The sequence below is a fragment of the Mytilus trossulus genome, chromosome 11, assembly GCF_036588685.1.
Source record: "Mytilus trossulus isolate FHL-02 chromosome 11, PNRI_Mtr1.1.1.hap1, whole genome shotgun sequence".
NCBI lineage: Eukaryota > Metazoa > Mollusca > Bivalvia > Mytilida > Mytilidae > Mytilus > Mytilus trossulus.
In genome coordinates this window covers 70,738,467-70,752,580 of record NC_086383.1, presented here as the reverse complement: position 1 = coordinate 70,752,580, position 14,114 = coordinate 70,738,467, and the positions used below count along the sequence as shown (strand labels likewise).

General features: G+C 31.7%; 1 protein-coding gene across 1 annotated transcript in view; it reads right to left on the bottom strand.

The window, feature by feature from the left end:
- LOC134691520 (prolyl endopeptidase-like) overlaps positions 1-14,114 on the bottom strand; it is a 50,378-nt gene that overhangs the window by 34,700 nt on the left and 1,564 nt on the right. Inside the window, exons 2-8 of the mRNA XM_063552078.1 lie at positions 12,261-12,388; positions 10,414-10,509; positions 7,601-7,769; positions 6,971-7,072; positions 4,439-4,581; positions 3,969-4,134; positions 3,052-3,147 (exon numbers count right to left, since the gene is read on the bottom strand). Of these exons, the coding sequence (XP_063408148.1) occupies positions 3,052-3,147; positions 3,969-4,134; positions 4,439-4,581; positions 6,971-7,072; positions 7,601-7,769; positions 10,414-10,509; positions 12,261-12,388 (900 nt within the window). The remainder of the gene's footprint in view (positions 1-3,051; positions 3,148-3,968; positions 4,135-4,438; positions 4,582-6,970; positions 7,073-7,600; positions 7,770-10,413; positions 10,510-12,260; positions 12,389-14,114) is intronic.

The following is a 14,114-nucleotide window of genomic DNA, read 5'->3' as shown; positions in this document are numbered from 1 at the left end:
CAGCTAAATCAATGTTAATCAGTTTGTAACTTGGTGCCTTATTGATACCTGATCCAACTTACCATATCATAATCAGCTAAATCAATTTAATCAGTTTGTATCTTGGTGCCTTATTGATATCTGATTCAACTTACCATATCATAATCAGCTAAATCAATGTTAATCAGTTTGTATCTTGGTGCCTTATTGATATCTGATTCAACTTACCATATCATAATCAGCTAAATCAATGTTAATCAGTTTGTATCTTGGTGCCTTATTGATGTCTGATTCAACTTACCATATCATAATCAGCTAAATCAATGTTAATCAGTTTGTATCTTGGTGCCTTATTGATATCTGATTCAACTTACCATATCATAATCAGCTAAATCAATGTTAATCAGTTTGCATCTTGGTGCCTTATTGATATCTGATTCAACTTACCATATCATAATCAGCTAAATCAATGTTAGTCAGCTTGTATCTTGGTGCCTTATTGATATCTGATTCAACTTACCATATCATAATCAGCTAAATCAATGTTAATCAGCTTGTATCTTGGTGCCTTATTGATATCTGATTCAACTTACCATATCATAATCAGCTAAATCAATGTTAATCAGTTTGTATCTTGGTGTCTTATTGATATCTGATTCAACTTACCATATCATAATCAGCTAAATCAATGTTAGTCAGCTTGTATCTTGGTGCCTTATTGATATCTGATTCAACTTACCATATCATAATCAGCTAAATCAATGTTAATCAGCTTGTATCTTGGTGCCTTATTGATGTCTGATTCAACTTACCATATCATAATCAGCTAAATCAATGTTAGTCAGCTTGTATCTTGGTGCCTTATTGATAATGATTCAACTTACCATAACATAATCAGCTAAATCAATGTTAATCAGCTTGTATCTTGGTGCCTTATTGATAATGATTCAACTTACCATAACATAATCAGCTAAATCAATGTTAATCAGCTTGTATCTTGGTGCCTTATTGATAATGATTCAACTTACCATAACATAATCAGCTAAATCAATGTTAATCAGCTTGTATCTTGGTGCCTTATTGATATCTGATTCAACTTACCATATCATAATCAGCTAAATCAATGTTAATCAGTTTGTATCTTGGTGCCTTATTGATATCTGATTCAACTTACCATAACATAATCAGCTAAATCAATGTTAATCAGTTTGTATCTTGGTGCCTTATTGATATCTGATTCAACTTACCATATCATAATCAGCTAAATCAATGTTAATCTGTGTGTATCTTGGTGCCTTATTGATATCTGATTCAACTTACCATATCATAATCAGCTAACTCAATGTTAATCAGCTTGTATCTTGGTGCTTTATTGATATCTGATTCAACTTACCATATCATAATCAGCTAAATCAATGTTAATCAGTTTGTATCTTGGTGCCTTATTGATATCTGATTCAACTTACCATATCATAATCAGCTAAATCAATGTTAATCAGTTTGTATCTTGGTGCCTTATTGATATCTGATTCAACTTACCATATCATAATCAGCTAAATCAATGTTAATCAGCTTGTATCTTGGTGCCTTATTGATATCTGATTCAACTTACCATATCATAATCAGCTAAATCAATGTTAATCAGCTTGTATCTTGGTGCCTTATTGATATCTGATTCAACTTACCATATCATAATCAGCTAAATCAATGTTAATCAGCTTGTATCTTGGTGCCTTATTGATATCTGATTCAACTTACCATATCATAATCAGCTAAATCAATGTTAATCAGCTTGTATCTTGGTGCCATATTGATATCTGATTCAACTTACCATATCATAATCAGCTAAATCAATGTTAATCAGTTTGTATCTTGGTGCCTTATTGATGTCTGATTCAACTTACCATATCATAATCAGCTAAATCAATGTTAATCAGTTTGTATCTTGGTGTCTTATTGATATCTGATTCAACTTACCATATCATAATCAGCTAAATCAATGTTAATCAGCTTGTATCTTGGTGCCTTATTGATATCTGATTCAACTTACCATATCATAATCAGCTAAATCAATGTTAATCAGCTTGTATCTTGGTGCCTTATTGATATCTGATTCAACTTACCATATCATAATCAGCTAAATCAATGTTAATCAGTTTGTATCTTGGTGCCTTATTGATATCTGATTCAACTTACCATATCATAATCAGCTAAATCAATGTTAATCAGCTTGTATCTTGGTGCCTTATTGATATCTGATTCAACTTACCATATCATAATCAGCTAAATCAATGTTAATCAGCTTGTATCTTGGTGCCTTATTGATATCTGATTCAACTTACCATATCATAATCAGCTAAATCAATGTTAATCAGCTTGTATCTTGGTGCCTTATTGATATCTGAGTCAACTTACCATATCATAATCAGCTAAATCAATGTTAATCAGCTTGTATCTTGGTGCCTTATTGATATCTGATTCAACTTACCATATCATAATCAGCTAAATCAATGTTAATCAGCTTGTATCTTGGTGCCTTATTGATATCTGATTCAACTTACCATATCATAATCAGCTAAATCAATGTTAATCTGCTTGTATCTTGGTGCCTTATTGATATCTGATTCAACTTACCATATCATAATCAGCTAAATCAATGTTAATCAGCTTGTATCTTGGTGCCTTATTGATATCTGAGGCGACTTATCATATCATAATCAGCTAAATCAATGTTAATCAGCGTGTATCTTGGTGCCTTATTGATATCTGATTCAACTTACCATATCATAATCAGCTAAATCAATGTTAATCAGTTTGTATATTGGTGCCTTATTGATATCTGATTCAACTTACCATATCATAATCAGCTAAATCAATGTTAATCTGTTTGTATCTTGGTGCCTTATTGATATCTGATTCAACTTACCATATCATAATCAGCTAAATCAATGTTAATCAGCTTGTATCTTGGTGCCTTATTGATATCTGATTCAACTTACCATATCATAATCAGCTAAATCAATGTTAATCAGCTTGTATCTTGGTGCCTTATTGATATCTGATTCAACTTACCATATCATAATCAGCTAAATCAATGTTAATCAGCTTGTATCTTGGTGCCTTAAGATTGGTCTTAAATGTAAACACTGTCCCTTCATTGGTGATGTACTACAAAATAAAGATTCATATAAATAATCAACTTCATTCAACTCTATAAAAGTCACAACTCTGAAGTAAAAACTTCACTGATTATAAGAGGTTTCAATGAGATGTTTATTTCAAATTTATTATTGGGTACAGTGCACTTGCTTCATACTAACAAACTTAAACTAGCAATAGGCTTACAACATGAACAATAAACTACTAGTATGATGCATTCACAACAATGAAAAATAAATATGCTAATTGGCCGTTTCAGAATCTAAAGCATCATGGGTAATAAATTTCATTGTTCTACCCCAAAGTGAAAATAACGCTACGCCATTGGTTGAATTTCCATTGTTTATAACGTTTTAAACCAATCAAAATGGTTTGGTATAAGCTTTTGAAGATATTACCCAGGATGCATTAGATTCTAAAACGGAAAATTGCTTAGTTGTTTTGTTTTCATGTTTTGTGTTTCAGTTGCTATAAAGTCTCTTACTATTTGTATGAGACTCACGTTTTATCATGCTTATTTGTCAGCACTTTCCTCAAGTTGTTCTATTGATTTTTTTCATTTGCTACATGAAAAACTTAACAGCTCTATGGTTTCACTATAGAGGTCCCTCATGGGGGTGTCAAAGTTATTACATAATCACAAATGTTTTGTCAATATATTACACATAATTATTAATTAGTTTTTTAACCAAGATAATCAAATAATCAAAACTACATTCTATGATTATCAAATAATCAGATAATCATAAAATATTTTGTCTGGTAATCAAATAATCACAGCCAAGTAATCACATGGTCAAAAACCTCATGGGGAGGCTGATTATATTTACCTCATATTCAGCATCAAAGTTGTCCACGACCTTGACAAATGGCAGAAGTCCATTGATTCCATCAGGGAGTGTCTTTAGGTTTGTATAGTACAGTCTGTTGACAGGATCACAGCCTTCTGATATCGCTAGGACCAAATAATCCCCACAGTCACTTACTTCTGCTCCCCTGAAAAAATAAATAAGTATTGACAGGAAACTCTGCTTATAACACTTTTTTTCATTGGTCCTATCCTTAGATATTATCTGTTAAGATTTGTCAGGAAACTCTGCCCAACACATCTTTTGATTGGTCCTTCCCTGAGCAATAAAATACTTATTAAGGATTGTCAGGAGCCTCTGCCACTAACACATCTTTTGATTGGTTATCCCGTCAGCAATAGAATACCTACGTCATCCATTTAGGATTGTCAGGAAACTCTGCCACTAACACATCTTTTGATTGGGTATCCCCTGAGCAATAGAATACTTACATCATCCATTTAGGATTGTCAGGAAACTCTGCCACTAACACATCTTTTGATTGGTCCTCTCCCAGCCTATGATAAAAGAGTTTTTGGTTGACATTACTTGTAGTTTCTGTTCCGTCTGATTTTCCATCTTGTTTGAGATATTGCTGAAAGTATCAAAATAAAATGTGTAAGGTGTGGAAATCTAAGTGTTAATTCTATCTTATAAATACTGGTTAATGAAATCATAATACAGTGTGTACTGGCTGGTCATTGTCGCATATAATTTAATTTTGACTCGCCTACATAGCTGATGAATATTAATGACTTAAGAGATAAGAACAGCACATGAAGCCAAAAATTGAGGGTTATAGATTTTAAGCATCTATGTACATATGTAGTTGAGAAAATACAAAATTAGAACAGAAATATCTAGTGTTTAATTTTTTAATAATCTGAGCGAGTAAAACACAGATCTTTCATGGTGGAGGACCTCAATCAATATATATATTGATATTGTGACTTTCATTTGGTAGTAGTTGCTGGACTGTTTTTCTCCTATATTAACTGTTTTCTTTTGATTTACATGGATTTTGTGCTGATTTTATAACATTTCTGTGGATAACAGGGGTGGTTATATCTAATATTTCAAGCAAGTAAAACAAGGGTCTATCATTATTGAAGAAACCGAAAAAAAAAATCAAATCAATACCATAAGTATCAGTCTAGGAACCAAATGGATAGTGGGAAAATCTCACTAATTGTACACAACAATTTATAAAAGTATTAAGCCAGTGGTTAGATATAAATTGTGTAGAAACATGTCTCTCTCATCTCCTAAACTAGAGGCTCTAAAGAGCCTGTGTCGCTCACCTTGGTCTATGTGAATATTAAACAAAGGAAGCAGATTGAAAATTGACTACAAAGGTCAATAACTCCTACAGGGGTCAATTGACCATTTCGTTCATGTTGACTTATTTGTAGATCTTACTTTGCTGAACATTATTGCTGTTTACAGTTTACCTATATCTATAATAATATTCAAGATAATAACCAATAACTGCAAAATTTCCTTAAAATTACCAATTCAGGGGCCGCAACCCAAAAACAGGTTGTCCAATTCATCTGAAAATTTCAGGGCAGATAGATCTTGACCTGATTAACAATTTTACTTCATGTCAGATTTTCTCTAAATTATTTGGTTTTTGAGTTATAAGCCAAAAACTGCATTTTACCCCTATGTTCTATTTTTAGACGTGACGACCATCTTGGTTTGATGGCCAGGTCACCGGACACATTTTTTAAACAAGAAACCCCAAAGATGATTGTGGCCAAGTTTGGATCAATTTGGCACAGCAGTTTCAGAGAAGAAGATTTTAGTAAAAGATATATAAAATTTACGAAAAATGGTTAAAAATTGACTTTAAAGGGCAATAACTCCTAAAGAGGTCAACTGACCATTTTGGTCATGTTGACTTATTTGTAACTCTGACCTTGCTGAACATTATTGCTGTTTACAGTTTACCTATATCTATAATAATATTCAATATAATAACCAAAAACAGCAAAATTTCCTTAAAATTACCAATTCAGGGGCCGCAACCCAAAAACAGGTTGTCCAATTCATCTGAAAATTTCAGGGCAGATAGATCTTCACCTGATTAACAATTTTACCCCCCGGTCAGATTTGCTCTAAATGCTTTGGTTTTTGAGCTATAAGCCAAAAACTGCATTTTACCCCTATGTTCTATTTATAGCCATGGCGGTCATTTTGGTTAGTTGGCAGGGTCACTGGACACAATTTTTCAACTAGATACCCCAATGATGATTGTGGCCAAGTTTCAAATAATTTGGCCCAGCAGTTTCAGAGGAGAAGATTTTTCTAAAAGATTACTAAGATTTACGAAAAATGGTTAAAAATTGACTATAAAGGGCAATAACTCCTAAAGTGGTCAACTGATCATTTTGGTCATTTTGACTTATTTGTAGATCTTACTTTGCTGAACATTATTGCTTTTTACAGTTTATCTCTATCTGAAATAATATTCAAGATAATAACCAAAAACAACAAAATTTCCTTAAAATTACCAATTCAGGGGCAGCAACCTAACAACGGAATGTCAGATTCATCTGAAAATTTCAGGGCAGATAGATCTTAACTTGATTAACAATATTACCCCATGTCAGATTTGCCCTAAATGCTTTGGTTTTTGAGTTATAAGCCAAAAACTGCATTTTACCCCTATGTTCTATTTATAGCCATGGCGGCCATCTTGGTTAGTTGGCGGGGTCACTGGACACAATTTTTAAACTAGATACCCCAATGATGATTGTGGCCAAGTTTGGTTAAATTTGGCCTAGTAGTTTCAGAGGAAGATTTTTGTAAAAGTTAACGCCGGACGCAGGACGACGACGGACGACGACGCCGGACGACGACAGACGCCAAGTGATGAGAAAAGCTCACTTGGCCCTTTGGGCCAGGTGAGCTAAAAAGCATTTAGACTTTATGCTTTTTAAGTTTTAACAAATATTTTTTAAAACATCTGTTGAACTTACATTATAAAATAGTCCTTTATTATCCTGTGTCCAGGCCAGACTTGTAAACTTTACATTCTCTAAAACATCAGGTAGATCTTCTCCTGAAGGTGCCTTTTTAAACTGAAAAATAATAAACAATAAGAATAAGAACTGTATAGTATTGAATTGGTGAACATCGTAGCAACTGAAAAGTTGCATGTGTAGTATTATTTCATTGTGGAGTGTTGTGGTAACCCAGACGTTCATTAAATCTGTTTCATCATTTCATGAATATTCGATCCAATCACAACATTGGCAAGTAATTTTGGTGAATACAGTAAATACTTTCAAAGTATCAAAGCTCTGCCTAAATTACTATACATTGAATAGTGTTAATACTCTGGTATTGTACATATCTATTTTTTTTTAAGATATTTACTTTTATTTTTTGTAAGAAGTACATACTCAGGATAATTATTTAACTTTTAGCCCCAAATATGACAAACTAAATGTGTATTTTTATCAGCTGTTTTGAAGTAAAAGAGATCAGCATTTTTTCATGTTTTCTCATTATTTCTTCTAGATGATGAACAAAAACATTTTCTCCTTAATAATTTTCATTAAATCTACATTATCTTTATTATATTGTTAAAAGCTTAATACAATTACCTGAATTGTTACCCAATCAGAACCACTTTTACTTAGGCCATATGCAAAATATTCTCCATTTTCTGTGAATGCTGTATTTCTGAGTGAAATGGTGCCATCTTCAGATAGTTTGTTTGGATCCAAGAAAACTCTGGGTTCACTTTCTAAAGAATCTTGTACATACAATACACTGAAAAATAATAAATCTTTATCATTTGTTGTATTGGATTAGGAAATTGTGTGTGCAACATATTTAACAAGTGGCTCTAAAGAGCTTTAACCTGTGTAACTCACACTGGTCTGTGTGCATCGTCAACAATTGACACTCTTTATGAGAGTTCATGACAAAAATCTCCTTTTTGTTAATCCTGTTATTCTGATCATTTTTGTAGAGCCTTCGACTTTAGTCGAAAAAGCGAGACTAAGCGATCCTACATTCCGTCGTCGTCTGCGTCGTCGGCGGCGTCAACAAATATTCACTCTGTGGTTAAAGTTTTTGAAATTTTAATAACTTTCTTAAACTATTCTGGATTTCTACCAAACTTTGACAGAAGCTTGTTTATGATCATAAGAAAGTATCCAGAAGTAAATTTTATAAAAATAAAATTCCATTTTTTCCGTATTTTATTATAATAAATGGACTTAGTTTTTTCTGCGGGGAAACAAAACATTCACTCTGAGGTTAAAGTTTTTAGAATTTTAATAACTTTCTCAAACTATCCTGGGTTTGTACCAAACTTGGACAGAAGCTTGTTTATGATCATAAGATAATATCCAGAAGTAAATTTTGTAAAAATAAAATTCCATTTTTTCCGTAATTTACTTATAAATGGACTTAGTTTTTTTCTGCGGGGAAACATTACATTCACTCTGTGGTTAAAGTTTTTAAAATTTTAATAACTTTTTTAAACTATCCTGGGTTTGTACCAAACTTGGACAGAAGCTTGTTTATGATCATAAGATAGTATCCAGAAGTTAATTTTGTAAATAAATAAATCCATTTTTTCCATATTATACTTTTAAATGGACTTAATTTTTCTGCTGGGAACCATTACATTCACTCTGTGGTTAACGTTTTTAAAATTTTAATAACTTTCTTAAACTATCCTGGGTTTGTACCAAACTTAGACAGAAGCTTATATTTATGATCATAAGATTGTATCCAGAAGTAAAGTTTGTAAAAAGATTACTCCGTTTTTTCTGTAATTTACTTTTAAATGGACTTAGATTTTCTTACAATCATAAAATAGTAACAAGAGGAATATTTTTATTGATTTTTTCCTCATTGTTGTTGAGCCTGCCATTTACAGCAAAAATAGGCGAGACACTGGGTTCCGCGGAACCCTTACGATTTTTTTTCTGTTTACAGTTTCTCTCTATATTAAACAGTTTTTTGCTCAAAGCACAAAATTGAATGAAAATAAAATTGTACTTTAAAACAATTTTAAAGGGCAATAACTCCAATAAGGATTTGTATGATGATTTCAGAAATATGACTTAATTTGAAGATGTTGTTCTATTGATAATTTTTACAACTTATAGTTTTTCTTTATCCACATCATGCACATGTATAGAGTTTTCTAGACAATCTCTATCATGTGTTGTATTGGTTAAGGAAAATTTTGTGTGCAACATATCAAACTAGGAAGCCTGCAGTGGCGGATCCAGGGGGGGTCCGGGGGGTTGGAACCCCTCTTTTTTTTGGACGATCAATGCATTTGAATTGGAGCATATAGTTGAACCCCCCCTTTTTTAAACGGCTGGATCCGCCACTGGCCTGTGTCATAAAATTAACGGTACTAATTTTCTTGCACCAGATGCGCATTTCGACAATACATGTCTCTTCCGTGATGCTTGTGGCCAAAATATTTGAAATCCAAGGCTTATATAAAAGATGAAGAGCTATCATCCTAAAGGTCCAAAAAAGTATAGCCAAATCAGTGAGGAATCAGAGCTTTGCATGAGGGAGATTCATTTCTTAATTTGTAATAATTTCTAATATTTTGTAACAGCAATTTTTTATAAAACACAAAAATTCGTATTTGTATGCCAGTACCGAAGTACTGGCTACTGGGCCCTCATCTTGGTCTATGGGCATCTTCAACAAAAGTCACTCTCCAGTATCCTGAGAATTGTAGAATTCATGTCAGACAAAAATCTGTAAATTTGTTAATCATGTTACTGATCATTTTTTTCTGTTTACAGTTTCTTCACTATATATCTTCTGCAGTTTTTGGCCCAAAGTATGCAAAACACAAAATTGGATGAAAAAAATTTGTAATATAAATCTTTAATAAAGGGCAATAACGCAAATAAGGAGTTGTATGATGATTTCAGCAATTTGACTTATATTTGAAGATCTTGTCGGTCACTTTTATAATTTGTAGTTTCCCTCTTTCCACATGCAAAATGGTTTTCTTGACAAAAGGCAAAAATGGAAAAGTATTAGTAAAATTTTTCATGTAAGGGAAATATCTACTATATGACTATTAGAAGTCCTCTGTTGACTGTACTATATCTTAACTTTTTGAACATAGCTCACATATTTCTGTCCTTTATTAGATTTCCTCTTTTCATCATGTTCAAAGTGGTTTTTAAAATACAATTCATATTAAAAAAAAACTTGCATTTTACACCCCTGTGTTCTATTTTTAGCCATTTCAGCCATATTGGTTAGCAGGGCAGTTGTCAGACACATATTTTTTAAACTAGACATCTCAATGAAGTTTGTGGCCAAGATTGAACAAATTTGGCCAAGAAGTTTTAGAGGAGAAAATTTTAGTAGAAGTTAACCCGAACTGTCTAAACAAGGTATACCTTGGAATAATTCCTACCTTTGGTTCTGAAGCCCTGTATTGAAGTAATAGTAATAGTAATCTCCCCTTTTGTAAGGACAACTGTACTTAGGGTAATCCCACATCTCTGTAATTCTGCAAATAAAACATGTAAATATTTATTATAAAGCATTGCATCTAGACAATAAAATTGAGAATGGAAATGAGGAATGTGTCAAAGAGACATAAACCCGACCATAGAAAAAAACAACAGCAGAAAGTCATCAACAGGTCTTCAATGTAGCCAGAATTTCCCACACACTTCAGCTGGCTCCTAAACAAATATATACTAGTTCATATATAACATGAGATGGAATTCAGACACTATATTTTAAACATCATTTTTAAACACATGTGGTTCATCTAACTCAATACACTGGTTTACCATTAATGTATCAACTCTACATGTATGTACCATCATATTGAATTAGATGGACCACATGTGTTTAACATTGAATCCTATGTACATGTATGTACCATTTTGTCTATTGGAGTAGATGAATCATAATGGTTTCATAATGAATCATATAGAATATAAAATTTGTCATTCCGTTTAACAGTAGCTGAGAAATATTCATTATCAAAATATTAAGTACAATTTACAAAAAAAAGTCAAAGCATCAGCAAACAAAACAGTAAGACAAAAGGTGTCTGATATAATGATTATGTCTGAAAAGAGATTGCAGTTGACTTCTAGACACTGCCTTGATATCAGATTATTCTGACTTGTACTCTAAATCATTCAAACAGGGAAACCAACCTATATATAAAGGGGACTTACTGAAATAAGTGATTTTTAAATCACTTATTTGAGTAGCAAATTCAAGGTTTAATCACAAATTGGGATTTTGTAGTTTTTTCAAAATTTTAAACACATATGTTTAAATAATATCTTTTAATTAGTAAAATTAATAAATATGAACTTTTTGCTTCTTTTAAGTAGCAAGGTTTATGCCTTTGATGCTATCATTTAGCTGAAAATTCTATTTTATTTGAAAAAAATGCTATAATAATGGCTTTACATAATGAACTGATACTTTCTTAAAAGATTTTTCACAGCAGTGGGAGTATTTTTCCTGTGAAGTTCAAGGTTTCATCTTTCAGATTATGTCATAAAATTCTACTGTTCGCAATAAAAATTTCACTGTTCGGGGGTGTTGAAATTAGTGAGGGTTATTAACAGAATGATACTTAAAGAAGTGATTTTTGGGAAGGAAATTGAGGTCTGATACGTAAACAAGTGATTTTTATGTCATTATCCTAGATTCAGTACAAGGTCATCACCTGAAATGACCTGGTCATCCTAGACAACACAGATGTTAGTTCTGATAATTTTAGAAACAGAATTAGTCCCTGGGTCATTAGTATTCTATATTTAAAGCTACAATAAAATTAAATCACTTCTTCTAGTGATTAATTTGTACTACTTAAATAGGTGATTATTAAAGAAAGACAACTCTAACTTCCAACCTTTATGGAAATAATGTTACTTGAATCAGTGATTTAGAAAATCACTTGTTTAAGTAAGTCCCCTGACTGATAAAAATATCTTCAAGCAAAAGACATACGTACAAAAAAAATGTATGCATACAGTCACAGTGTTCTCCCCAGGGTCTTTTTGCATCATGTGTAATGTGGATGATATTATCTTAAATTCTATGCTAACTGAAATGGTTTTCATAAATAGATTATGTTAAGGATGTGTAGCTATATTTTTTAGAAAAAAGATGGTATTTCAATTTCCCCTGTTTACTAGGATGCTAAATGAAATATCTGGGGAGAACACTGCATGACATAGTGACTCAAACAAGTGAACAAATAAATTTGATCTATGACACAATGTATACCTGTTTTTGAGTTTTTCTTTGACTGGACATTGGTCAAGCAAGGGTCTAGAAATATCATTTTGTTGGTCAACAAATCCTTTTGTTTCCTCACTGTCTGGGTCTTCTAACCATTTGTATGGATCAGAGACCTTAAAAAGAATAATATTATGTAATTTAATCTCCAATATAATAACCAGCCAGCTGTTATGATACATAAATCAAAAAGAGAAATTGTGCTATACATAAAAGTCATTCCATATATATAGTGAAATAAAACAAAACCTGCTTTAACAATGATTAAATTGACTAGGATTTTCGAACTTCCTGCCAAAGGTTGCAACTATTTGTAATCAACATATTGGATATAAATATGAATCAACATATTAAACAGTGACGAGTCCCTATTACAGAAGATTTTTTTTTTTTTTTTAAATCAAAATTTCATGCCAAAAAATCCTTCTACTCAAAATACATGTAGTTAACTTTTTTCAGATTTTTTTTATTTTCCTGCATTTGCACAGAAGTCTTCTTCCCTATTCTGGTCTTTTTTGTCGTGAGACTTTGAGAAAAATATATATATAACAGTCTAGAAAGTAAAATTTAGGAAGAACAGAAGAACACAATACCTATTTCCTTTTTACCAATTATTTGAAAAAAAAATGTTACCGGAGACCTAAATTAAAATATTGTTTGTTTGCCCTTTTCCGACCCTATGTTTTGAAACAGGGTAGATAGGTAGGTAAAATATTTTATTTTTCTTTCCCAAAAAATAACTTAGCTCGGTATATCTTTTGTCATAGGTAGGCAGGTAGATACAAAATCTGCATGATGTCAATTTTGTCAGGCGGAACGAATTTATAGGGTCAGTTGGTAAAGGGCAAACAAACAATATTTTAATTTAAGGTGGTATGGGTGTCTTCCTCCATCTTGGATTGTAAAAAACAGAGAACCAAAGGTCCAGATTTTCTATCAAGTAAGCAAATTTGATGCAGGAATGCAGATATTTATTATGAATTTTCATTTAAAAGAACCAATTTATTAGAATATACCTTATTAGTATTAATATTTTTGCAAATGTTGATTATTTTTGGTTGTTTTATGAAAAAAAAAAATCCAATTTTAAGGAGTGGTAGCTCTAAAACTGCATTTTCTGAAGGATTCTACATGGAATTTTCCTATTTAGTATTTTAGCCAGAAAAAATGTACGGTGACCTTATCTTTTCTTTTGATATTTTCAAAGCATTGTCTGAAAGCTATCTTTTCCTTAAATGTTTAACAATTCTATTATTTTGTTAAGTTTCTAATCACAAAATGGTGTTTTTTCTTGTATAATGCATGCAAAATGTGTCATTTTGTCACATCCTGTAGCTTGAGGAAATGCACAGTGACCTATCATTTTTATTTTATTTTTCAACAAATATCAATAGATACTTCTTTTTGGCAAAGTATGAGCAAATTCTATCATTTTTATTTTAGACTCCCATACCACCTTTAAAGCCTGATGATATTGTTTCTTTGTTTTCATTGAATATAAGGTCATAATTTAAATAACATCACAACTAAAATCCCTAACAACAGAACCAAAATTCGAAAATTTATCGTACTTCCGTTCCTTTTTAACAGATTTTAAACTTAAAGTTGAGTTATGTTAGAATAAAAAAAATCATACAGACTTCGTTCCCATCTACATGTAATTCTAAGTCTATCAACAGAATGGATAAATTTTGATTGTCATGTTGTTATATTCTGAATCCTAATTGACGGAAGTATTGTAAGGACATCAACTCTAAGTAAATCTGGTTTCCTGAATGTTATTGAACAGTTATAAGATAAAAAGAGTACAAAAAAGGGGGAGGGCTAAAAAAAATTGTCATT